The 26,980-nt window shown below is 40.1% G+C and overlaps 2 protein-coding genes across 6 annotated transcripts in view; both read right to left on the bottom strand.

Moving 5' to 3' along the window:
• BIRC6 (baculoviral IAP repeat containing 6) overlaps window positions 1-10,491 on the bottom strand; it is a 171,078-nt gene extending 160,587 nt beyond the window's left edge. For all 4 annotated transcript variants that reach the window (XM_014876424.2, XM_014876465.2, XM_014876433.2 and 1 more), the window contains exon 1: window positions 10,242-10,491. In XM_014876424.2, the coding sequence (XP_014731910.2) occupies window positions 10,242-10,476 (235 nt within the window). In that variant the 5' untranslated portion in view covers window positions 10,477-10,491. The remainder of the gene's footprint in view (window positions 1-10,241) is intronic.
• Window positions 10,492-13,713: 3,222 nt separating this feature from the next.
• On the bottom strand, window positions 13,714-26,670 carry YIPF4 (Yip1 domain family member 4). 2 transcript variants are annotated; one of them, XM_014876502.2, is made up of 6 exons: window positions 26,324-26,670; window positions 22,750-22,903; window positions 19,963-20,134; window positions 17,731-17,808; window positions 15,941-16,054; window positions 13,714-14,768 (listed from the first exon to the last, which is right to left on the bottom strand). In XM_014876502.2, exons 1-6 carry the CDS (start codon window positions 26,406-26,408, stop codon window positions 14,631-14,633), a joined length of 741 nt encoding a protein of 246 aa, XP_014731988.1. In that variant the 5' UTR covers window positions 26,409-26,670; the 3' UTR covers window positions 13,714-14,630. The 2 variants fall into 2 exon arrangements, with proteins under 2 accessions (XP_014731988.1, XP_088017502.1); XM_088161376.1 differs by having other exon boundaries at window positions 23,918-26,388.
• Window positions 26,671-26,980: the final 310 nt, after the last annotated feature.

The following is a 26,980-nucleotide window of genomic DNA, read 5'->3' as shown; positions in this document are numbered from 1 at the left end:
TTTATCTTCCAAATCCAGGCCCAGCCCCTTATTTGCACTAAACATCACCTCACCAAAGCAGTCTGCTGTCATTACAAAGGCACTCCATAATCCTCCTCCTTTCCCGAAAACATAAACATTCTCAAACTTTAGGAAAGGATAGAAAGGAAACTATTAGATGAATGCAAGTTCAAGTTCCTATTTTAGACAAATTACATAAATGGTCAAAACCAGGTATATACAAGCAACATTTTCTCTTTTAGATTTCACTATATGCACACACCTTCATCTGGAAGAGCTGTCCAGAATGATCTAATAAAGAAAAACCACAGTAGACCTGAAGCCGGAAAGAAAATTAAAAATGTTCTCCAAACAGCAAGAATGCTGAGACAAATGCCCAGATTCGCATCACAAAGTGCCTTCAAACTCACTTATTTGCAAAAACTAGATTTAGTTAATAAAAAATAAAACATGTGATCTAAAGTTTATCTTTTCCTTTAGCAACAAGCAGGACAGAGTTGCTTCAGTATCAGTTTCATTATATGATAGCTGGTTTTAATAATCCTTATTAATAGGATGATGTGTTATCTGGGCCAAAGCACTGGAGACTGACACATAAATATTAACTAGATGTGTCTGTTCCAGCAACTACTAAGAGAAGCTAACAGTAACACTTAAAAGGTTTCAGAAAACAAATAAAACCCCACTGAGATCAAGACAGTTCATGTCTCACTCGCTTTGCAGGCACTGTATAGACTCCAGATGAGAGTGAATCAGCAGGAAGATGCTGCTGAGCTCCTTGTGTCCATGCTCTTCGTGTGGTTTCAGATCTTCATGTATCTGAATCACTGGCATCACTTGTACGTACAGAACACAAGTGCTCGGAGCTTTACACCGTTATCCCAGGGACAAATTAGGAAAGATTTCACAAGGTATTCTAAAATCCTTCCTGCAAATCCCAGTAAATTGTGAGAATGTAAGTCCCTGCAATTCTTCGGCGAACACCTCACAGAGGGTACATTCTTCTCCAAAACTTCTCTTAAAGTGAAAAATGATGAAAAAATTTCAGGAAAGTTCTCTTTTAAAGAGTGCAGACGGACAGATTACACAGCTTCCACCCACAACCAGACACGGGCAAAGGAACACTTCACAGCTCAGTAACAGGAAGTTCCCGTTCTTCAAGTGCTAGTCCCATCACAGCATTTCACAACAAAGAAACTTTGCCAGATGAAATTTTACTACCAGTTCCTCTTTTGGTCCCTAAAGCGGCATCTGAGTTCACCCATTATTGTATCCTGCAGTCTCTGCAACAGGAGAAAACATCTCCACATATGGCACTTTTTGAACTCCCAAGACTGTCTGGCAGGAAATGGTTTAGCTTCTCACCCTTCCAAGCTCCAATATTGTAAGGAGATTCCAAGACATCACGCTGGGAGAAGTGGCAAGTTCTCAAAAGCAGATGGGTGGGTTACAAGGCAAGTAAAAAACTGGCTACGTTGTCATGTGCAAAAAGTTAGTCCTTAAGGACACAACACTGATCCTTAAGGACACAACTGGCAGCCAGTTATGAGTGGCATTCAACAAAGCCTGATAGATGGCTCACTACCTTCATCAATGGCTTGGATGGTGGGACATGATGCACCTTCATTTAGACCGTGAATGATAACAACAGGAGGCGACTGAGGGCAACTGATACATTAAATGGCAGGGCTGCCTTTTACAAGGACCTCAGCGAGAATGACTTCACACAAATCTCCTGATGTTCAGTGAAGACAAATGCAACGTCTTACACCCAGAATGGGATACAACCCCATATATCAAGAAGCTGGGACCAATTGTCTGGGTGGCAACCCAACAGAAAGAATTTGGGGAGCCTGATGGACAGGCTGAACAAGAGGCAGCAGTGCATCCTTTCAGCAACAAACTGTTATCATAGATGGGACCATGGGAAAAGATCAGTCTCCTCTAATCAGCAATAAGCCCACATCCAGAATATCAGTTCCATCTTTGCTCCTCCATCTGAGATATCAGCACATATGTGGCAGTCCCATGGAGGGGGTACTAAGAAGTTAAGAGGGCTAGAGCATACAACACGTGGAGAAAGACTAAGATAACTGGGCCTGTTTAGTCTGCAGAAAAAGAGGTTTAGCAGAAAAATCTAACAGCATCTTCCATTACTGCAGTGGTAGTTCAAAAGCCATCTTAGACTGCTGAGTTGCTACCTATCTCTTTTGGACATTACTTCAAAAAAACTGTACTGACCAGAGAAACAGGCATAGTGGGTCAGAGGAAAATGCTCATAACCCAATATTTTGCCCAAGACAATGGTCTAAACCAAGTGGTTATTGCAGAATTTAAAAAAGGTAATCTATAAACGCTTCTTTCCTCTATCACTTTGTTCAACACTGTTGGAATTCCAAAAAGAGATAGCATCCACAGTGCCCTGTAGCCAGGAGCTCCATATTTTACTGTTTCTCATAGTTACTTCTTTTGATGCCCTCAGCTCCTGCACTTGAATAATCAACTTCCAATTTTGATTTTTCATGTCCTCACTCTCTCAACTCTCCATTCCAAATCATTCCCATCATCTTTTTCAAACTAAATACTGTTTCACATATATAAACCATTCCACACTCTCTTTGAGATGGAAATAAAACACACATACAGGCATGGAAAAAGGACATATAATCAGATGAGTTCTTGACAACTTGTCTAGCATTTGCTTATACGGTAACAACTGAGCATTTAACTGGTATTTCATATTCCTAGCACAACTCCAAGATCTCATTCTGGCATTATGAGTTAGTTCAGACCCCAGTACACCAGGCTACAATGCTACTAAATTCTTACGAGTATTTCAAGTTTATTAAATACATTCTCACATTCTCCTAAAAACAACTTCTACATAGGGAAGCTGAAGTAGAACAGACTAGATTCACATTTGCACATGTGCACTAGATGCACATTTAAGTTATATTTGAAACTGAAACTGTTCTTTAGGATGTCTTTTCAAATTCTGCAGAGAAGCTGGCAAAATTAAAAGGCCTTGCATATTTTAAACACTTCTTTGCAGCATAAGAATATTTGAACACGGTGACCACCTCAGTTAAACCTGAGTTCTGTCACTAAAGAAGGACATTCAGAAAAGCTACCTTAAGCCTGGCCTTGCCAGGCACCTGCTGTAAGTATTGGGAAGCATGTTCCTCCACAGATTCAGAATAAGGACTTTTCCTTTCCCATTACGGCATGAGGAGGGAACCTGAGATTATTTTTTGAAAAATGTTGGTCTTGTGACTTCTGACTCACAAAAGCTATAGAAAACTGAACCGGAAAAATCCACTACTAAAAAAAGTTTAACAAGCAGTGTTACATGTCATCATTTACATAACAACATAAATCTAGGATCCTGCAGAAGACAGGGCAGCTAAGTCTACCTCACTATTTCTCCACATTAACCACACTGCCTTTTTATTCTCCAATTTAACACTGTATTTCCAGTCTTCAGTGCCATGCTCCCAGCTTCCTACTTCCCTAACCCCTTCCCCATTGCCATTCAGGCACCCCATCATAGTTCTCAGTGCCACCCTTCATCCTCCCAGCTCTTCCTTTCAATATAATGTTTTTCACCAATCTTTGTAGCCTGTTGCCCAGTAAGAGTTTATCAAACTGCTCTCCTACAGCTGCCAAATGCAACAATGAGATCCTGAGTGCTTCATGCTCAGTCAGATCAGGGAAGTACAGTGGATCAAACAGCTTTCCCTCCCTAGACTGTACAGGAGACTGAAGAACTGCTGATAGACTGTATGCTGTGCAAGCCCTCATTAACCAGCACTTGATTGGTTATGTTTTCACTAATGCTACCAATTTGCAAGAAAATTTAAGGAAATTCCCTCTTAAGTTACACATTAAAAGGTTATCAACACTCACTGAATAGCCCTAGCAAATAGCTCAAGAAAATTCTAAACATAATAGTGTTTATATTGATGTGACAGGTAAGTTATTATTTCCATAATTTTACACTTTTAAACTTATGTTATCCCTACTGTTTATTGACTATCATCCTTATCTGTGGAGTGCTCTTTCCCCAACGTGCACAGGAATCTTCAAAATAAATGTTCTGCAGACTTCCTGTCTACTTTTTCACTAGCAGTGTACACTGGGTCCTAAACAAATCTCGATACTCTTACTAAAGACAAGGCAGCAAAGGACTTGCAAGTGTTAGTATTCATCTGTATTTCACAAATGAAAGAACTTAGGCCAATAGCTGTTCTTTCTTGAAACTTCTACTCAGGGACAAGCACTCATCTGGTGACTGTGAGCAGTCAGTGCAATTAAGAGAGCATTAACGATTTAAAGGACAGCCTTCTAACAGCAGAAAGCAATACTGTGGCATCACTTAAGAACCATCAGGAAGTGAACTGACCTGTGTGTAAATTTTTTATTTACAAATTTTAGAAAGACTGTGAAAAGTTACCGATCTCATTGGATCAGACAACACGCAATACGCTATCTCACAACATGACCCGGGACAGTCTGATACACTCAAAAGTTGCCCAGGAGTCCACATGATTGCAAGCCTCATTTCCATCTTCAAGGCAGCTTAAGAAACATTTTTTGAAATATGTCATACTTACTGTTCAGGGAAAATAAAAGAATACTTGTAAAAGCAAGGATGAACAGCTTTGTTTCCTAATTTGAAAGTAACTTGGAAAGAAAACCTGAAATAACAGATCAACACCATACCAAAAAAATCAGACCTAATCATTATTCAAAAAGAATTAAGGTGAATTGTCATCTAGGACAGATTTTTCTTATAATCTGTCTTATAAAACTTAAGATGTTCTATTTCACTTGAGTTATGGATGCCAGTGCAACAGCAACCATAAAAACATAGTTATAAACAATGTAACTAAAGACACAAAAAGTGGTTCTACTGGGCCAGCTGACATTATGGTGGGTGCCAGAAAGGACCAGCTACAGGACAAGACAGTATGTTAGAGCCAAATCACTGATCCCCAGGATGCTCACAATAGCAGAACATCAGGCTTTTAAAGATCACTAGGCTGGGCAATGAGTAAAAGCCTTCTCCATGTTTTCATTATTTCAAGTCCAACAGAGATACACCTGCTTTTTTCCATAATGTTCCAGACTTCAACTATCAGTTATCTGTCAGAATACAGGGCAGGAAGACAAAGTTCAAATCCCAGCACAGTGTTTCCTCTTTAGGTCACTAAGAAGCATTTCAGGATTCATCTTCCTGCAGAAGACCTTTTTCAAAGTCCATGTGTAGAGGTCAGGAAATTTCCGATTATCTGACATTAAAGCATTCTGCAACTTTTAATAATACTGCATTGCTATTGCAATGACAGTCATGAATCCATTGGTCCAGATATGAAAGATCTGTCAATAAAATGAAAAAATATTGTGTGATCATGCCTGGCAACTAACATGCCTGCATTGCTGCCTGTTATAACTTCTGAATCCCTGAATGAAACACGGACATGCAAGCATCCCTTGAAAGCTATGTAAAAAGATCCCTAATTCTACTTTATTTTAGCTTCTGCAGAAGAGAATCCAGATGTGCTTCAACAGAACCTGGAAATATCAACTTAACAGCATTTTGACAGTCTGGCAAGATGCTTGGTAAGTAAGAAAGGATATTTGACGTACTCTGATTAAGCTAGCAGACAAATGGAGCTCAAGCAGTCTAGAGCCTTTGTTAGTATAAAACGCTGAACTCAAATCTAACAGTTCTCCTATCCTGTTTTCTCAAATGGTTAAGGTGCCTCATGAATGATCTCAAAATCACACAAATCAATGAAACGATCTCTTTAAGAAGTATTTCACCCAGATTAGCAGTCACTCAAATATGCTCAAATGCAAGGTGGGCTGTAGCAGATCACTAGATTTGACAATATTCCCTATGTGATGAGAAATTCTGTATTAAGAGCAAGGGGCTTCATTAATATTATTATTGTTTCATAATGGAACAAAAGAAACAAAAAGATGGAAGAAACTTGCCCCAGTTTTGAGGAATGAAGGAGAACTTGAGCAGTATTACCAGTGAACTTGAAACAGTTGAAACTGTTCATGGTGTCTTCAAGTAACTCAAGTGTAGAACAGGATGACAGAGTATCCCAACAGTTTCTTCCTAAAGAAGTGTAAATTCCCGCTATGACTTCCAAATTGCAAAAGAGAATCTTTTCCTCTTGTTTTGCCTTCTGCATCACATGGAAAAGAATCAGAAAGAAACATAGCTGGAAATCCCTTGAGAGATTTCCAAGGCAGCATAATTTAAAGTTAGACAGCTGAATTAAAACAAGAGTTCTCTTTTCTTCCCAAAAGAGAACTCTGACAGGAAATGGTGTTGAACTTGCTAGCACAGGTGAGCCTCCTGGGCTGGGATCTATTTACTTCTAAATTCTTCTGATGGTGGAACAGCCCTTGAGGGCCTCTGGTGACAACGCAGAAGCCCTGTTCCCCCTGCAAGAACTGGTATACACGGACCATGAACAGATCCTTCCTGTACAGATTCTGAAGTCTATATTTTGATTCCTGTCAGGGCCTCTATAGTAATTTAGAAGGCCTTAGCTACAAAACACTGTGCATTCTAGCAAACGAGGCTCTGAAGTTACTTCTACATCAAATTAATCTAAAAATACTCACTGGAACTGTCCATCTGATAGTACATTCTAGTTTCTTATTTTAATCCTGCCCAAGCTTCTCTGGGAATTACAGCACTCTCCCAGTTTAGGCAGTTTTCTTACTTTATTTGTAAATAGAAGGGACTGATAAATCAAACACCTCTATGAAGACCAAGAGAGTAACTCAAGACTAATCTGGAAGTTTGTTTAGATTCTTTAGGGTTTTTTTGTCTCTCTGTTTTGGTTTGCTTCTTTTGAGGCCAAGAAAAAAGCTCATCTTTAGTGCTGTGTTTGGAGATTGCTCATATATGCTTTTTGGCTACCAGTGTTCAACTTGAAACTGAAACCACAGAAATATTTAAATGTCTAAAAGGGAAAATAAAGTACTTGATAGACTTGTGTGACAGATTCAAAACCAGTCCCGACTAACATTACTAGCAAATAAACAGAAAGGCAGAACATCCAGAAATGACAAGAATTTTCCTTGCACTCTCAGTCTGGTTCTCTGAAATGCATAGCGTGTGTGCAACAGTCTTGACAGAAAAAAAAGGATAACCTAGTGACCAGGTAAGACAGAGCTCAATGTTAGTGTCACCTGATTTTCCCCCTACTTTCATGCACCACCATGCTCTGGGCTGATGCAAATGATCACCTAGTCCTCTTGAATAGGCCTACAGGCTTCATACTGGAAACAGATTAAAGATGATTACACACCTTCAAGAGACAGAGCTGCTGAAGATTCAGCATGGTATAACAATCCACCTTGAATTGCTACAAACTGGGCTCAGAACAATCCCTGGATCACCACATACATTAGATCAATGAAGTCCACATGAGGAACCAAAGCACACAGACCACATCCCAATGTCTGGACCCGATCTATAAGTGAACTGGCTTCTGGCTGTGAATCTTTTGCCTTGCTCTTTTACACACCAAAGAGCAATCTGCATTTCTATTCTAACGAAGGCAGCCTCCACTGGTCTACCATATTCAGCATTCCACAGGTTCAATCTTTTCACAGAGAATGAGCTCAAAGCTTAACATATATTTCCGCAGTGAACTGTGACTGCAAATACAAAACACACTGAGGCTTGGTTATGTTTCTTTTCCTCCCCTGTGCTGCCTTGATAGAAGAATCTTTTCCCTGCTCTACTTTCTAGAAAGAGGCCTGCTACATTTTGTTTTTCTTTGGGTAACAAGCAACAGCATTTCTGTCCAACATAAATCTTTTGGCAAGGCAAAAGACCTGCAGCCTCAATTACCAAGGAGGACAAGCAGTCTCCCAGGAGAAGCAGTTTTAATTCCTAGAGACTCTATTTTTAGTTATAGTACCAGAAGTCCCTGAAGCAACAATATCCTTTGACCTGTCATTTATGGCAGGGGAGGGAACAGGGACGGAGTTGGTCTACAGGTCTGAGTATCCAGCTACTACTATCCTACATTAAAAGAGCCCACACTGTACAGTGCAGGCAGACATCAGAGAGCAGCTAAATTCCCTTCTCCTTCTCTTCCCAAAGACGGCAGGAAGAGAGAGAGAACAAGAGTGAACAGGATTGCTAATAGCCACAACAGACACCAACCGGCGAGATGAACCAGATTTCTGACAGGCATACCAGTCTGAATCTATAAGAAAATTTATCTAAAGTTTCTTCAAACTAAACGAAGAATATAATTTTTTTTCCCAGTAATAAAATCATCAGCTCTACTGCACAGATAAAATTTGGGTAGATGGCAAGCAATTCCATTGTTTTATGTGAGGAGGAGTAGAACCCATCTTTTACAGCCATGCTGTCACAGAGAAGACTGACACTAAAGGAAGTATACACGACTGGATGTACGTAACAGAAGCAAAGCAATATGTTATTTTCAAATAGTTACTATTTAGAGGAGAATTTCCATTAGCATTTTGAATACTGAGTCAAATCCTTTGCAAGGATTCTATCACAGCAAAGTGTAGAATCACTTTGATTTACAGTTCACTTCCTTTTCTGTATCTGAGAATTAAACATCTCCTACACAGACAGCAAATTACAAATTAGGTCCTCTATTTATGCCCTCTTCATCCACAACTTAAAAGCAATTTTAAAATTCCTGCAATAGCTTGAAGAAAAGAAACGAAATTATTAACAAAAAAAGCACTTTAGGAGACAGCATGGTAGAAGGGAATTATAGAAGCAGAGTGATCTGAGTCCTGAACAATGCAGGAAACACCACACAAGAGCCTCATTCTCCATGCAAGCAACTGACAACAAAAGCAGCTGGCACCTTCTTAATAATTCCACAAAACTTTTTTTTAATTGCCCCAAATGCTTAATCTTTACATACAATGTACCAACTTTGAGTTATGAAAGGAAATCAGCAATTTTTGTCCTGTTCTCTTTAGTGTGACATTGCAATACAGTTACTGGTTTTCAAGGTGAAAGTGTACATATTGCCTAGGCTATGGCATTCCCATGCAGCTCTTGGCATTACTGTACCACGTTCAGGCAGCAAACAACCTTTCACCACCACCACTCAGCAAAGCAACATCTTATTAGCAACGCACAACTGTAAGGAGAACCTAAACATAGAGGCATACAACTGTAAGAAGCCTAGCTTTCTATTCCAAGGGCTGGACTCACACGGAGACAAATAACCCTACCCACCAACAATATTCTGAAAAGTGCCACAGTTTAAAAGCCACTAATGAACAAGGAACAAAAGCTGTTAATGGCATATGGATCTTTATCTACAGAGCTAGTTTATCAACAGAGCAAAAACTCTAACGGTCAACAAATAAAGTTACTTCATAGTTATGGAAGTGCTACAGTCTAAGCCTCCACAAAGCCAGTACACAGTCATGCCTCTTGAACATAACAGCAGGGACATGGTTACTACCACCAGAGACAGTCAACAGCCTGAAAAACTATTCAAACACGTACAAAAACGTATCACCAAATAACTTCACGAAGGATTCTGATCTTAAACAGTTTTAAGCCATAGAACAAATGACACTCATAAGCAGTAAGCCGTCTTAAAAAAACAGAATAAGGCTCAATAAATAAATTATTACAGTATCACATATCAATAAGAACTAGAACTATGCCTGTCCTGCCTAACATGCCGCTTCTAATCTTTGGAAGCGTCAACGTTAAATGATCCACAACAACACCTGCAAAAGCAAAATTAAAAAATACAACCCTATACATCGCAGCCTTTCATTCCCATTTAATCTTCCAGTAACCACGCCAATACGTTTTACAGAAGTAAAACGCCTCGGTGCTGTCTATGAGTATCTCTGCCCCAAAGAGTAGGAACACAGAACCACAGGCTCTGGTTGGAAAAGACCTCTGAGATTCACCGAGCGCAGCCTGTGACCAAACACCACCATGCCAACTAGACCATGGCACCGAGTGCCGCGTCCAGTCTTTCCTTACACATCTCCAGGGACGGCGACTCCACCACCTCCCTGGGCAGGGAGGCCGTTCAGGCCAGGAAAAAAAAAAGGGGTGACAATAAGCCGGGGGGAATCCTCCGGCATCCAGGGCCCGGCCCGAGCGCGGCCGCTCCTTCCCGAGGCTCCCCCGGCCCGCCACGACACCTGTTCGGCGGCGGCCCCGCTCCCCGCTCCCCGCTCACCGCCGAGCGCCGACGCCTGCAGCGTGGCCCCCGAGGTGCCGTCGATGACTTTGATGGCGCCGCGCGCGGTCACGGCCAGGATGGCGTTGAGCGCCGGGTGGTAGCACAGGCTGCAGAGCCCGTCGGCGTCGCAGCGCAGGCAGCCGTCCCGCAGCAGCAGCCACTCGCAGGAGCCCGGACCGGGACCGGGCCCCGCCGCCGCCGCCGCCGAGGAGCAGGAGGCCGCCGCAGCCATCTTCGCGGCCGCCGCCGCCGCCGCCCTCAGGACAAGAGGCCCGCGGAAAGCCGCTCACTGACAGTCCCTAGAGCCGCCGCCGCCAGTCACCATCCGGGTCCGGGGAGAGGGGGAAAGGGAGAGCGCCCGCGTGAGCGGGAAGTGACACAGCCGCGCCGGATGCGGAACCGAGCGGCCGCGGCCCGGCGGGGGGCGGGGGCGAGGGGCCGCTCCGCGAGGGCAGGGCCGGGGCGGGGCTGCGCTGCGCGCGTGCGCGCCACCCACCGCGCCCGCCCCGTCCTGGCCCCGCTCCCGCGGCGATCCCCGCCCTCGGTGATCCCCGCCCTCGGCCATCCCGGCCCTCGGTGATCCCCGCCCTCGGCGATCCCCGCCCGCGGCGATCCCGGCCCGCGGCGTTCCCGACCCGCGGCGATCCCCGCCCTCGCCGCTGCCGTGTCGTTAGCGCTTCGGACAAAACCTAGGTCGTAAGCGGGCGAGCGCGTTCGCCGCCCCCCGCCTCGGGGAAAGCGGAGAGGGGATCTGTGTTCCATACCCCGGCTCTCACACCGGTTGTGTTTTTGACCTCGAGTGTGCGAGAGAGCCGCGGTGCCCGTGGGCTCAGCGGCGGTGCGCAGTGACAAAGCCGCAATGCCTCTGCCCCGCGGAAGGCACGCTGCCCTTGGAAAAGGGAGTCCCTGGCCCCTGGCCGGGAGCACGGAGCCATTGCACCCACGAGCGCATTCTACGCTGAAGCAGCGCTTCAAAAATTACTTCAGCTTAATAAAACATTTTGTATTTTGTTGAGATTTTCCTGTTTCACGCACTAAAATACCAATTCAGTTTGTATAGCTCAGCCTACCTGTACACGTTACTTTATCTGCCATAGGCTTTATTTGATCTAAGTGACATTTTATACTCAAATATTTCACAAAGCTTTTAGGCTATTGATGGCCTTAAAGCTAATTTTCAAATACAAAGTTTTCTACGGAATATTTCTATTAAGATGCAAATTAGCACAGGCTGCTCTAGCAGGGAAATTTTTAAAGAAATACAGTGTGTGAAGAAAAAATAAAAACCAAACCCACATAGGTATGTGTGCCACCCAGGCTAATCAAAATTGTCCTGAGAGCAAAATGAGCAGCTTTTAAGCCTGCTGTAATACTTCAAGCAAAACATTGAACACTAGTAAGGGTAATGATAAAATTACAGCAGATCTCAACCTGTATGTTGTCTCAACAATGGATTTCATCAACTTTTCAATTAAGTGAAATTTTTCTGATAAACAGCAGCGTTATGTCTGATGGGTAGAAGAGGAAACAAGATTGACATATCTAGCTGCTCTCTACAGAAAGTTCAAAATACATGTGTCACCAAGGTGTGATACCCATGTCACCACCCCAAATTGAGGTTTTGCATCTTACAGAGGCAATTTTTTTGCTAATTGGATGTGCTCTAAATTTCCAATTTTGACAGACTGAAGTAGTATGTTGATTATCACAAAAACTTATTTATAGCCTCAAAGCTACTGATGCTATGTATAGCTTCAATATATTGGTAGCATGCACAGGAACATGGATGTGTCTTATTCATCAATATTAATTATTCACTATTAAGTCAGTAAATATAAATGAGCTTCATACATTCTGTAAACAAGTTTAATTCAAATTTTTTATAAAATACATCTTGTATTTACACACATACCTCATCTAAAAATATGAGTTTGTTGAATGCAAAGTTATTACAAACTATCAGAGTAATTTGAGAGCTGTTTGTATGTTTCTTGCACAACATATGCAAAAAGTGACCCTAAAGATACTGAGATTAAAAGGTGCAAATCTGCAATTGGGTACAAAATATGTACTATGTTAAGTGCATATCTACATTGCATATTACACATGTGCCAAGTCTGTGGAAAGGAACAGTTAAAATTCCAACTATAAATTTCACAGAGCATTACTGGAAAGGGAGGTATTTGGAGATTCAACAGAACATTCTTGCATCCTTTCGATATTCATAGTCAGTTGAGATGCACAGAACACCTCATGAACTAGGCAAACAGGAACTAAGCTTAAAGCTGTCTGACAGCCTGGTAACCTAAATGTGTTCCTGCCCTTCACCTTTGTGGGGACAGAAGTTCAACAGATTCACAGAGGCTGGGTGGAGTCTTATAATAATAGTTGGATATTCCTGTTAGAAAAAGAAATATAAGTAATGAAAATAAGAAGTAAAACCAGATTAGTATGAAAGATTCCAAAGCTAATATGCCTTTTTTTTAAATACAATGTAACTTCTTTTTTAATACAATGTAACTTCCTTTTTTTTTTAATAGAATGGAGTATGAATGCTCTCAAAACACTTCTAGGTAAGGAATTAGCTGCTGCTGGTATAAATTGATTTAGTACCACTTTGCATTAATTCCACCACAACTTACTCAGGAATCAAAAATCGGGTGAAAAGTCAATCATTCTACCAATTTTTCTCTTTTTATATATTACAAGCTCAAATATTACACTACAATTTATGTCCAGCACTAACTTCAAGTGGTTCTGTTTAAAACCAACACAAGTATCAGCCAGGAAAGCAGACTGAATAAGCTAAAGGTTTGTGGGAGAGCTGGAATTTATTTATGTATTTTGCATCAGTAATGACTGGTAAAAATAAATTACCAAGCTGGCTAGTTCCACAGTCTAAAAAGCTGAAAAACTACAGTTTTGATATAGAAATATGTCCATCAGGGACCCAAGAGTGCCCTTGCTATTACCTTGTCATGGCTGATTTTTATTTGTAGCATTAAAAAAAAAGGATGGGGGGGTAAGGGGGGAGAATGGGAAATGCTTTTTTCTGTTGCAGAAAAAAAAAAAACAAACCTTCAGAGCTATATGTTGATACTGAATCCTGAAGATTGCAAATGCCTACGTTAGTACCATACAAAGTGAACTTCAGTGGACTTCCCTTGTGAAGAAATATTACCATAAGGACCATTATATAAGCAATCAACACAGTACACAGGAAATATTTAACATGTCATCACATTATTACATAATCCTTGGAGAGTCAAAATTAGCAAGACTCTAACTGTTACTAAGGCTGTAACTCTGCCTCATTTAGTGGAGGGAGAATCTGGCCTTCCAAATCTTTCCTATTTCTCTTTACAAGGGATTAATAGTGTTAGTGAAAATTAAAAAAAAATAAAAAAAGGATGCATGTTAAATACCATGCTATTAAAAGCAAAACAGAGCAAGATGTTGTAAAACATAGTTAGGGAAGCAGTATTTTTATTTTGTCATCATAAAATAACATTGTTTAAAGATCACACAAATTTGATAGATCATCTTTTTTTTCTCCAACATTAGGCCAGCACTAGAGTTGAGAAAGGTGTTCACCCATTTCTCTGTAAATTTATACTTTTAAGTAAAATAATTTGATTCTCTAAATATGCACTTTAATTAATTATGTCATACAGTAAATATCTTGCTCCTTTGGTCAGAGATAGTAAATGAAAACTTCAAATACTTGTATCTTCAATTTTTAAAAACCCAATATACATCCTTAACCAAGGAGTACTTACGGTACACACAAGCCATAGATACAAAATACACAGTATATACATGTTTTGAAAAGAAATTGGAATTTATAAAAACTCAACAGCCAAATCACAGTAATTGAGGCACTAAATTAAAAGTAGTATCTTCTTGGATCTTGATTATACAGACTATTCTGTGAACAATCAGGACTGTTTCATAAATATATATTATCTACAGAATTTGCTGTGCCAAAAAAAGCCAGCTGTGTTTAAGCTCAAAAGAAAAATTGCACTTTGAGATTGTTAACAGTTAACTTCTCATTTTTAATTCTTGAATATAGTAATCTGGTCCCAGTGCTTTTGGCACAGGTATTGAACTGCAGTTTTGCTACGCTTTGTTATAAAACACAAGGTTCTTTTATTTTGTTCATTAAAATCTGAAGAGTCTTAAACAAACCTAGAACTTTGATACAAATCTATATAGCTACAATTGCTTCATTAAATAATATACACAAATATGCTCTTCCATCTTAAAACATCTTGACAACTGGATACAAAACAGTCACTTGTATTATCTCCAGCCTTCTTAATCTTACACACTACCAGTCTGCAAGTGACTGAAATATGGTTTCTGGCCACATCTTACACTAGATCACACCCCAGTATACAAGGACAGAAAATAAATGTATAATAAAAAGATTGGATAAATTAGAAGGGGTTTCTTTGTCTTGAATTCTTCTCCAACTAGTAATGATGCAGCACTGTATGCAGCCCAAAAGACTCCAAACAACTGAAAAAGAAGATGAACAGTCTTAGCTGACACCACAACAAAGTCTATCCAAATACCACAGTAAAAACCACTTTTCTCAGTATAACACAGAGTCAGCCATAAGAAATAGCAGTTGTCACAGCCCAAGAAGTTTTGGCCATTTGAGGTTTGTAATGCATTTTCATGCTAGTGGTACAAAGACAAGAACCTGGCAGAGATTCACCCTGAAGTCAACATAAGGCTGTTAGTAGTAATCAAATAACAGAGGTTTCATGAACATATATTTATTTTGAAGTTATATATTAGTTAACTGGAAAGTTAATGATTTACATTCTATCATTTATCAGTAATCACAGATTATCAAATCTCAAATACAGCAATTTTGTTACTTATCATACACTTTAGTTGTACTTCAATTATACTGTTTGCCAGCAAGCTAAAGGGACAAAAATAATGAAATCAACAGAGCAAACCTCCAGAAAGTGTACAGCTTAGCTTATAACAGAATTTTATCAGTTAACTTTCCCAGCCTCTGCAGTAACGTCAAAGGCTACCTAAAGGGGTTTTAAGAAGTACTGGAAGTGTTCAAGAGTGTTATGCTGTTCTGGGATCTTTTAGGGAATGTTGCTGGTTCCATAAAAGGTGTCCAGCAGCAGGTGGTATCAGGCAGGTTATTCTTTGTGCCTTACACTCCCCATCTCCAAATCAGATCAATCCTTACCTTCTCTGCAAAGGGTATGGAGAGCTTTGTACTGCTACCACTATGGGGAGGTCTCAGAACAATGACTAACGTCATATTCATGCTGCAGTGACTAAAAATAATCTGGATGATGGGGGAAGGGAGAGAACAGCTTATTTTCAGATTCTTCATTCTGAGGTTTAATTATGCATTCTCGTCTCAAAATGAGAATCCCATCTTTTTTGTAATGCAACTATTAGAGCACAGCAAAATACAAAATACAAGCTACTCTAGTAACAACAGGTGCTGTTATAGCAACAGCACTGTATATCCCCAAGCACTCAAATGGAGCATTTAAAACCACATTCACTTTCCACCGTGTTAACCAAAAGGACTGCAAAGCTCACTTTGTAGTTCTGAAAATTTTGACACATGATTTTCCTGAGCAGATTACTTGAATATTAAGAAAGTGACTTAAAAATAACTAAATTCTCAATAGATGATATGAACTTACTTTTATTAGAGTAGAAACAACTTCAAATGATCCAACCACCAAAAGTACAGGTGCTATGACAATGAGGGGAAGTAGGGAATATCCTATTACACCAAGAACTTGGCCATAAGCAACCTGAAATTTTCAAGCACATAAAAATAAGCTTTTCAGTACTCAATCTCTGTCACCAAATACAATTTGTTCTTGTAATAACACTATGAAAAATTATTATGATGTGTTATACTCATGAAATTTCAGCTAAAGCAGGCTTGCTAGTGTAAAAATTGGTTTTGTATGCTAAATCCTAAAATTAGAAATACGTTGTCTTTTTTTTTCCCCAAAACACTTTAAATGATCACTTTCAAACGAAGCATTTACATATCATACCCAGGAGCATAGAACTGCAACAGACCTCTCATGGACCAGCTGTAGTCCTGGTTATCAAAAGCAGCAAAGACATAATTTTCTGCATCAACATACTCATATCCATGATACATAAATAAACACATAAAGCACATGAATGTTTCTGGTGTCAGTGGAAGACTTAAAACTTGATCCCTGTAAGGTACAGAATTCTGACTTCCAGCTTCATTTTATTATGATTATCTAGAATAGAGTTGTTCCAAGTACTTCCATAACTACTTTTAGCTTCAGAAGGAAATGTCTGATTTTCCCCTGCTATGGTCTGAGATGCTTCTGTGCACAGCTAGGCTTCTTGGATTTAACAGGAAAAGAAAGTAGTGGCATCTTGTAAGCATTTTCTTGTGGATGATGATACTTCATGACAAGCTCTGCAAACCTGTACTTCTTCTCCACTTTATACATCTGGTAATTTTCCATTTTGAGACATAAACCAGACTGATTTAAGGGCATCTCGATTGTGTTGAAATGCAGAAATACCATGCAATTACATTTACAAGAACTTTTTATTTTAAAGCAGCATTCACACAAGAAGACTTTAGCAATTATGATTAAAAGGAAAGTTTAAATAAATAACACAGGACTTCTGCAACACTGGTTCATCATTAATGGAATATCCATAGCAAAAGTATAAAAATCAAGCATCACTGACTATTTAGTTCTTCACAACACAGTTCAATGCATTTTTTGCTGCAGATCCATTTTAAGAAGTTTTATCCTCCTGACTGTTCCACTGCAGCTGTGGGCCTTGCTCTAAGTAATATTTTGTTGTTTACACCTGAATCACTTAATCAGTCAATCTGTAAACAGCTCAAGCAGCTATTCCAACCCTGCTGGTGCAAGCAGCTGGAGGAAGGGATGCAGGCCACAACTCCAGTTGGCTTTGCAGTTGAGAAATGCTCTAACTTTCATACTTTAATGGGTTTCAACTGCTTTCAGGCCATGGATGAAAACAAACACTGGCAGGTGCTTTACATACAAGGACATCAAACTGCTGTTAGCCTCCCATTAAAAAAAAACCAAAAGTTTAGTCCATTTAGTCCAGTGACCAAAAACTTGAAAGCATTTCTCCCTCAAGAATGGACTTCAGTTCAGGATCACAGGAAGCTGTTAGAATTTCTGGGATTCACAGCAGAAATTTCCCAACTGTTTATCCCTTCCAAGCATACCAGCCATTGCACCAAGAGATTAGCTGACAATCTCTGTATTTTAAACTTCATTTTGGAGACTGAAAACCTGAAACGTTACTTTACACTTAGCACCTGCAGCCATTCATAGCTGGCTATAAGATCCAAACCCAAGCACTATGAAAACCCAACTACTGCTGAAAAACATCATCAAGAGACTTTACATCACCTCTCTCTACATCCTTTTCCCACACAGGTACTTACTTCTCCTCCAAGAACTCTGGCCAGTAAAAAAATTGTCAAGGATCCAAATATCCAAATAGTTATAATCCAAGAAACAACCTTGAAAGATAAAAACCAATTCATTTATATGAGTAATTGTCATTGTGAAAAAGGAAAATCCATTTCCATAATTGCTTTCACTGCAGTCAAGGATTTTATTACGCAAAATTGACTTCTGAATTGTGGCAAGAATAGTGTTTAGTATCATAGTGTAATTAGCAAATTAAGTTCAAGAGTTACATTTACAGAATCGCGTTAATGGTAAATCTGGTGTACACAGAATGCACATGCAATGTATTCTGTAAGTATTGTAACAGGAATAGGAAGTTGAGTTAAAACTACCCTAAATGTCTTCACTTCCCACCAATTACAAAATAAGGGCTCAGACAGTTTTTAAGTCAGCCCAACCAATACAAGGAGTTGGAATTCTCCTTCTTTCATTTATAAAGATGCCACTTTATCCTTTTTTACTCAAACTGAGAATGCTCAGAAGACATAGGACTTTAATTCTCAGTGGAACTTGATGATGATGACAACTTAATAAAGAGCCTCAGATTCCTGGGACCAAGTCTATAATTATTTTTTCTTGCTTCTCTCATAGTTCTGCTCTTACACTACAGAAGAAATCCTAAAATCATTCTAAAAAGAACCTTCAAATTAACTTAGCTGGTTTTGGTGTTGAGCCACTGAGAAGACTAGAAGTAAAGCTCTCTTTTCTGAAACACCTTTTTAGAAGGAAACAACAGTCTAAGTCCAGTCTCTGTATTTCCAAACATACATGACTGAACTTAAAAAAAATTATCTCAGTGCTCAGTTCAATACTTTGCTTAATTAAAAGTTCCTTATTTCCAGAAGAATGAAATTGGAAAAGCCAGGTAAAAATCACAGCAGCACAAAAAAAAAATAGTGGCTTTATACTATTTGTGAAAATAGCACATAGCCTCCTTTTACTTCCTGTTTTTCTTCACTGACTAAAAGAAGAGGACCAGATTAAAGTCTTAGAGTAGAAGTGCTCATCTCTCTCCAGTTTAGAGCCCACCTTTGGGTTCATCTAGTCCAGCTGCTGTCAGTCATCCTGTTTCTGGCTGCTAGCTTGCCCTCCTCATACATATACAGCATATTGGATCCATATGGTAAACCCATTGTTCCTAAGAAACATCAGACCCAGTGCTGCTGTACAGGAGGTACACAAACTGCAGGAGGTGATTCATTTGTCACAGGGTCAAGGAATGGTCCTTGCTTTGCCAAAGAGACAGGTGAGTGATCCACCCAGAAGCCTTGAACAATAAAGTGGTTTAGTCTACTCACTTCAAGCTTCATAGAGACAAGATACTGAGAGCAAATTCTTAGTCAGCATTTGGTACACCATATGGAAGCCAGAGGTCCCAAAGGGAATGATTTTATCCCACCATTCACAAGAATCCTTGCATAAGCACATTCTGCTGGTTTACATATGGCTTACTGCCATACTTGGTCACATTTAAAACAACTGTAACCACATATTTAGTCATAAAGATTTCCAATGCAGGAGGACATAGGCTTATATTCAAATTGTTATTATAAATGATAACACTATTTTAATCAGAACATAAAGAAAAACACTAACAGTGTTTATAGAAGTCAATTAAATATGTACAATGCCTCTGAGTACTATTCACCCTGGAGTTCAAAAGGAATTATGGAAAAAGTCTATTGACCAGAGGAAAGTTAAACTGAGCAGGGATGACAAAATAGCAAACGTCACGAATGAAGATTAAATATACCAGATAACAGGGGTCATATAGTATAAATTAAATAAGCAGCTTTATTTGTCAGGAAATTAGAATTCATGGCATCCTAACAAATGCTTTTCGCTAACATTTTTTAGCAATAAAAAGTAAGTTAACAAAAGGTTACAATTAAAATGGAAAGATTCACTAACATGACTATAAACCCATTAGTATCAATCTGGTTCCTCTAGAAACCACATCTTTCCTTTGTTTTACTGTATAAAAACAAACCTGACATTTCATCATGATTAACTTACCCGTGGGCTACTTAATACATTCCTAACTGCTGTCTTTCTACATATTAACTTGAAAAACAGCACTTGAAATGCCCCACATTAGTATGTGAAAAAAAAGACTTTCTACCTACGTAAGAATGCAAATTGCTTAGCAATCACATCCCCAAATTTAGTTCAGATTTCTTTTTAGGCAGAAGATTTATACCTACCTTAAATTGTCCATATAATGAAATCATTGAGAAGAAGAGGACAACTGCCAGAGGACCCCAAAAGTCTGGATTGTCTCTCACTACCTGCCTATTGAACCCAAGAGATGGCATAGGCATCAACACACATCGAATTTTGTAGTAAATATCCTTCAGATCAATGTCGAGTTCTTCCCTGAAATTGTAAAGCAAGTGAGCATTACTATACACCACAGGAATGAAACAGAGCTAAAAAACATAAGTACAGGGGCAAACAGTAGGTTTATAGAGCAAGTCTCCTCACAAGGCTTTCTGAAACCACGACTGGCAAAGGAACAGTTTGTCTGCAGTAAAGCAACACCATACCTTCATGCAGCATTCAGTAACTGGTGGGACACAGAATTTTTAATTTCTCACAAACAGATTACATGACTGAGAAGAGAAAACATACACAGCATATCCAGACCAGGCTAGGTGCGGCTCTGAGTAACCTGGACTGGTGAAAGGTGTTCCTGCCCAAGACAGGGGATGTGGAACTGGATGATCTTTAAGGTTGCTTCCAACCCAAACCTTTCTATGATTCTGTGATACCCTGAGAGTCTGCATTAAGATAGGACATCTATTTTTCAGACACACTAGGACAAGTGACACATTCGTATCATTGTAACTACAGGTCAAAGACATGCATACATAAAGAATGTCTGTGTATTCCTATGCCAGGCAGTTTGCCATGAGCACACTCACTGTGAAAATATTTTATTTCAAATTCCACAAGAAAGAATACAATTACATTCACTAATCTTAAACAATTCCAAATACATCACATAAAACCAACTTTTTAAAAGAAAATGAAGTTTAGCTCCCTTCAAGAACAGTAGTTTTCAATAGACCAGTTTATGCCTATTGTTTAATTTCTGTCTTGTTTCCACTGGGCAAAATAAATAGAAGTCACTTGGACTAGCAGCAATATGTATCAACAGATCTTCCCCTTCTCTCATTGCCTTCTCTGCTTCCTGTTACAAACTCTCCACAAGCAGATACAAATTGGCCAGAAGACTCTTCTGCCCAGGACTCTAAGCTGGTACATGTTACTCTGACTGTCCTAGCCTAATGGGGTTCTTTATGTGCAGAACTTCAGTCATAACTGAGGAGCTCTGGAGAGTTGCAAGACACTTCCAGCAGATATACTGCTCTACATTTAAGAACACAGTGAAGAAAAATGTAGAAATATATCCTTGGTCCACTTTTGAAAGTTTTGTCCATGGCCTTGATATTTTGTCTTTTTATTCAAAAAAGCTGAAGTGAGAAATAAATGCAAAGACATGATTCACCACAATTTCTCTTTAACAAAAAAAAGAGAAAAAAATTAATACTGCTAATTCAGTCCCCCAAGGCAATTTTTAAATTATTATTACTAAAACTGCTTCAGGAGTGGTATTACTAACTGGTGACTAAGTAAAAAAAATTGTTTTTTAATCATATCTGAATCTAAGGAATAGACTAGAAGCATCTATTTGACTTCATTTGTCTAAAAATGATGTAGCAAGACCTATACTTTACTCTGAAGACTATGTAGCAGAAGTATTTTCTGTACGGAAGTACTTATTTCTCGTTGGCTAGGTCTTCTGACAGTTTCTCATATGAATAAATTGTCTTTTGCACGAAGCTGACAGCTACCTCACCTGAAAGTGATGGTAGCTGTATCAGGAAACAAGTGTCTGGAGCAAGGCTGCCCAATGAAACAGTGAAAAAAAATAATCTCACTTTATTGAACAACACATTTGCACAGTAGCACTGCATTTGTGAACTTCCCTTAGCAGGCTACTGTTCTTTCAATCCTTAATAGGATTCAGATTGCAAGAATTCATTATGACACGTTTCTGGGAATAATCAAAACAACAAAATTACACAAAAGTCAGAATTTCTATGTTGTCACCTCACTACACCACTCTGTTTCTTAATTAAAAGTTTGATGTCTACAAAACAGACTTATTCACACAAGGAGCTACTTCTGCACACTTTAATTTAAACCACTTCCCAAGTATCAATGTCACTATTAACCTCTCCAGACATCTGTTGTCTCCCAACAGTCATATCTGAGTTCTCTGTCTCACTCCAACTTTTTAAAGCATCATTATGTTTAATTCACAGGAAAACACTGAGAATGAATATGCTGAAGTGTGAAACAAGGACCAGGCTGCCTGACTCAGTGTAGTAACCTTAAGATACAAACTTATTTCAGCCAACCACCTCTCTGTGAACAGAACAGGGAATAGGAGACTTTCAGTTTTAAGGACATTATTGTCCCTCAGCACTAGCACCTTTTTAATCTAGCTTTATAGTAAAAAGCAGCATCTAAAATTACAAAGTTTTTGCTGCCTTGGTTCTAACATCCCTGCTGTACTAACCATGATTCACAACGCTTTTGCTTCAGAATAACTGACAGAATTGACTGAGATTCACTTAACGGGAATCTTCCCACATGGTTGTCTTAGTCTTTGATTCTTTCACAACATCAAGAAACATGAATGCAAAATATACAAAGAATTGAGTGTCATTTTTTAAAAACCATTACAAGATCAACAGATGAAAGCAGAAAAGCCATATAAGCTTTACACTTAACGGAGATTAAAATCCATAATGAGAAACAATGTTTCCATTCTTGCACCAGAAAACACTCGTTAGTCAAGGAATTTGTCAAAGAGAATTCTAGTCACAGCACAAGGCTGTGGGACAATCAGAGATTAGAAGTTGTTTGTTTTCTCTACACAGCTAATAAAGATAAGATACCCAAAAATAATTACAACATACAGAAGTGGCTTGTTATCTTCTGGGTCATCATCTTCCACTTCCAGAAGCCAGCCATATCCTCTCTGTCTTAGGAATGTAGTCGCAGTAGATTCTTTGATGAATTCTCCTCCAAGATTTAGCTTAACATCTGGAGTTGTTATGGAACCACTAAGATCTAAAGAAAAAGGGAGAAAAAGATAGACCTTTTTATGTCTTGCCAAAAGCCATTTAATTTTAAAAGTACTGGAAGATAAACAACAAATATATGAAGCTACATATGTTGGTCATCACCGTAAAACATTCAAAGATACAAAATAAAATTATACTTTCACAGATACATAATTAGAAAGTGTACTTGTGGTTTTATTGTAACAGTAACAAAGTTGGGTTAGGTCTCAAATACCAGGTTTTAGCTGTTAGATGGGACTTTTATGACACAGTGTTGTGGTATAGCAGAAAGGCTCCTACTTGTGCTTTATCATTAAGTGTTTAAAGGCACAAAAGGAGGAACTAATGAGAGTCTCATCATGCTATAAATTGTGGATTATTTACAATATTTTTCTGATCATACTCTACCCGTTTTGGTGCCCATTTTTTAATAGTGGCGTTGTTTTAGCCAAAACCACTCTCTGCTTTTATGTCAAATTTTTCATAAAATAAAAACATTTGAAGATGCTTTAATTTGTAGCCTGCCTTCAAGGCAGCTGAAAATGTTAGAGAAAAAGTGCTATCAGAGATCCTTAGGCTCTAGACAATAAGAAGTAATATAAGTTCTCTTTGATACACTATGATATTTCTCTACCACAGTACTAAACAAAACAAAGAGCAATTTACCTATGTTTATCTATGGTTTTGGCAAAATCACCAATAAATATTACATTTTTGCCCATTTTATTCAGTTATGGAAAAGAAAAAATAGTATAGGAAAATAAATGAAGAAACTTGAAGAAAAAAAATATATAAGAAGGGAATAATTATTCCCTTATGAAATAATGGATTTCCATTATCTGCTAAAAAAGAAAAATCCAAACAGAAATGTGTAAATATTTTGTACAAGCTTACTATAAATATATTGAGAGATTAAGAAAATATTTTTTTGCCTTTTCATCATTGTGTGTTTTTCACACATTAAAGTTCCTCAGCACAATCTCCCATCTAACTATAGCAAGTATTTCTGAAACATACTCACAGAGGCACGTCAGACCATATTTGTAGATTACATTTGCAACATCCTCTTTGGAAATATTAGTGTTACAGAAACAAAATTTGTACAGTGACAGAATCTCAATGTCTTCAGCAGACATGTCTTAAGTGTTCATTGATCATTCAGTATCACAATTATTTCAACGGAATTCTCTTTCCCAGATCAGCTTTCTAGGCCACTCATTCAAGTTTCTCCATAAATGCTTTTCAACTGTTTCATAATCGTGACAGTTACTGATCTTTTGATTCTTGGAACATCATCTGCACAGGACCCTTCTAAGGATCACTGTAACTTAAAGCAGGAATTTCTCTTTGCTCTTCCCAGTCTCAGCACGCATACACCATTCTCACCAGACTCAAGCAAAGCCTTCCTCTGCTGTTTACAGAGGGAGGAAAAATGAAAAATCTTAATGTCTGGGCATCAATCTGAAGCCTCTGAAGTTTTCTCTTGACTATGGGACCCTTCTGTCTTTAAGAAATATTTGTTTCTGCTACAACATAACACCTTTCAGCCAGGAGAGGTTCTTGCTACTCTGTGCATACATGCAGCTGTCCAAAGAAGTAAACATAGCAGTCCAACCAGCCATGTATTTCTCCTTTCTCAGGGACTGCTAACAATCCATCCTGAGGCACGGGAACTTCCACACAAGTTGTATTTACCAAGACTCCTCTTAGCAGTCGATGAATACCTGCAACCACACTTTTGAATTATAAAATCTATTAACATGATCTTAGGTCTGTTTTGTAAGACAATGCTGCAGAAACCTAGAGGAAAAGGGATTGGTCACCTCCTCTTCTGCAGGCTGCTTTGAATGAGATTTTTAACTGCGGGGCAACTGGGCACTGGAAAATCTGCCATGAAGGACTGATGACACTGATGGCTCCTAGTGAAAGTCTGGGTGCCTTCACTGCCATGTCTCAGGCTGAACACCATAGAAGCAAAATCAGGGTCTCTCAGATTTCATTTCAACGCAGCATTGTCGAAAACCAGCTTTCAAAACAGTCTTGACTCTAAATTTAAAAAAAAAAAAACAGTACAAGAGGCAAAACCCAGAGCAGTCTGCTCTTTCTACTGTGTTTGGTGACCTAATTGTGAACATCTCTCCAGTTTCCTTCCATACAGCTGTACATCCCACAGAAATAAGATGGGGAAACAAAACAGCTAATTTTTATTTTTTCATATGGATTGAGATTTGGGAAACATGCACAAATTAGAATGCAATGTGTAGTATTTTAATTTTAAAACATCAAGATGTTTAATTTTGCTTATGTTATTCTTTGCTATGGTAGGTCCATCCAGCACTTTGAGGACAGGACTACACTTGAACAGTCAGGAGATCACACCTTGCTTGTATCCATAAAAAACATGGAGCCAAGTGTGATTCAACACAACCGACCAGAAAGGTGGCTTTACTGGATTGGGTTCAGCATTGCCCAACAAACACTTCCAGGGAAGAAGCAGAGAGCTTCTGCTCAGAGGTACATGGATCCTTTTTCAGGCCAAGGTGAAGAAAAAACAAAACAAAGGAAAACTAACCAGTCAAAAAACCCTCAGCAACAAAAAAACCCACAGCCACGACTGTACTGTTGACTTGCATTTCTTTTCAGAAGGACTGTGAAGTTCCCTAAAGAACAGGTATTCTATAGTCATTTCTGCATTTCAGCAATTCTTTTCCAGGGTGGGACACACGGGTAAGGATTTATACAATTCCCTAGTCACAATTATAAGAGTAACTAAAGTAGAATCCTTGTTATTTAAATAGGGAGAGACCAAAAAATCATTCTCCAACAAAGAAAGTTTGCTTGATGTTGTCTCCTGTATGTTCAGTTTTGAAGTTTGAGGGCACATCTTCACAGCATGCTGGTACACCACTGCTATTTGCGGAGCAGTTTGACAGCAGGCCACACGTCACCCCCTAAATTACATTACAGCTTGTTTTTCTCCTTCGTGACTGTGCTGCAATGAGACACGGTGCAGACGCTTTGGCACAGCATTACAGCAAACGTGAACATACGACACAGTCTTCGGTAAGACAACGAAGTGGGCCTCCAGCAACACGGGAGCCAGAGGAGCAGGCAGTGACAGTGGTCACGGCTGTGTCACGTAGCTCGGCTCCGGCTTTCAGAGAAGCCGGGAATCGGAGCCGCCTTTGCCACGCTGGTGCTGCTCCCGTGACGCGGACACGGCGGCGGGCGCACCCGCGGCAGCGGCCCCAGGGCAGCGGCCACCTCGGCCACCCCGCTCCGCCCCCAGCCACGACACCAACCGCGGGGGCGGCGGCAAGGAGGGCAAGGAAGGCCCCTCCGGTCTCTGCGGCCCGGGGACAGCCCGTTCCCCCGGGGCCTTGCCTCGGGACAGCGAGCGCGGCCCTGCCCGCGGCCCCGCGCTCACCTTCGGCGTCCGCCGAGGAGACGAAGGTGAAGTCCCCGCTGCTGGGCGCGTAGAGCGGCGGCTGCTGAGCGCCCGGGGGCTGCATCTCCCCGCCCTCCGCGGGGGCTGCGGGGCCGGCGAGAGGCGAGCGGGTGCCGGGGCCTGGGGCCTCCCGGGTCCCTCCTGCGGCGGCGGCGACACCGAGCCCAGGGCGCAGCCGCCTCACGGGGCGACAACAAGCGGCGCCGCCCCTGCCATTGGCTGCTCGCAAGGCGCGCCCGGACTGGCCGCCGGTGCTCCAGCGCTGACTGGATCCCGGCGCTGGCCCGGGAGTGAGGTCACTTCCACTCGCGCCAAAGCTCCGCCTCCTGATGGGCCGAACCAACTAACTTTTCCTTCCTTCCTTCCTTCCTTCCTTCCTTCCTTCCTTCCTTCCTTCCTTCCTTCCTTCCTTCCTTCCTTCCTTCCTTCCTTCCTTCCTTCTTTTTTGCTGTAAGGCATGCTTTTGACTGACCTGCAGAGTGACCTATGTAGCACTAAAGAAGCTGTAAAATAATACACTTGAGATGTTGTTGCCATTCCCTGTTATAATAAGAAGACAAACACTGGCTCTGGTTGTGGTCTGTGCTTTGAAGAATCAGAAAGTGGGATCTCATTTTTCCTGTGTTCAATGACTTT

This window comes from Sturnus vulgaris, chromosome 3 (assembly GCF_052056855.1).
Source record: "Sturnus vulgaris isolate bStuVul1 chromosome 3, bStuVul1.hap1, whole genome shotgun sequence".
NCBI lineage: Eukaryota > Metazoa > Chordata > Aves > Passeriformes > Sturnidae > Sturnus > Sturnus vulgaris.
This window is presented reverse-complemented; position numbering and strand designations above follow the sequence as displayed.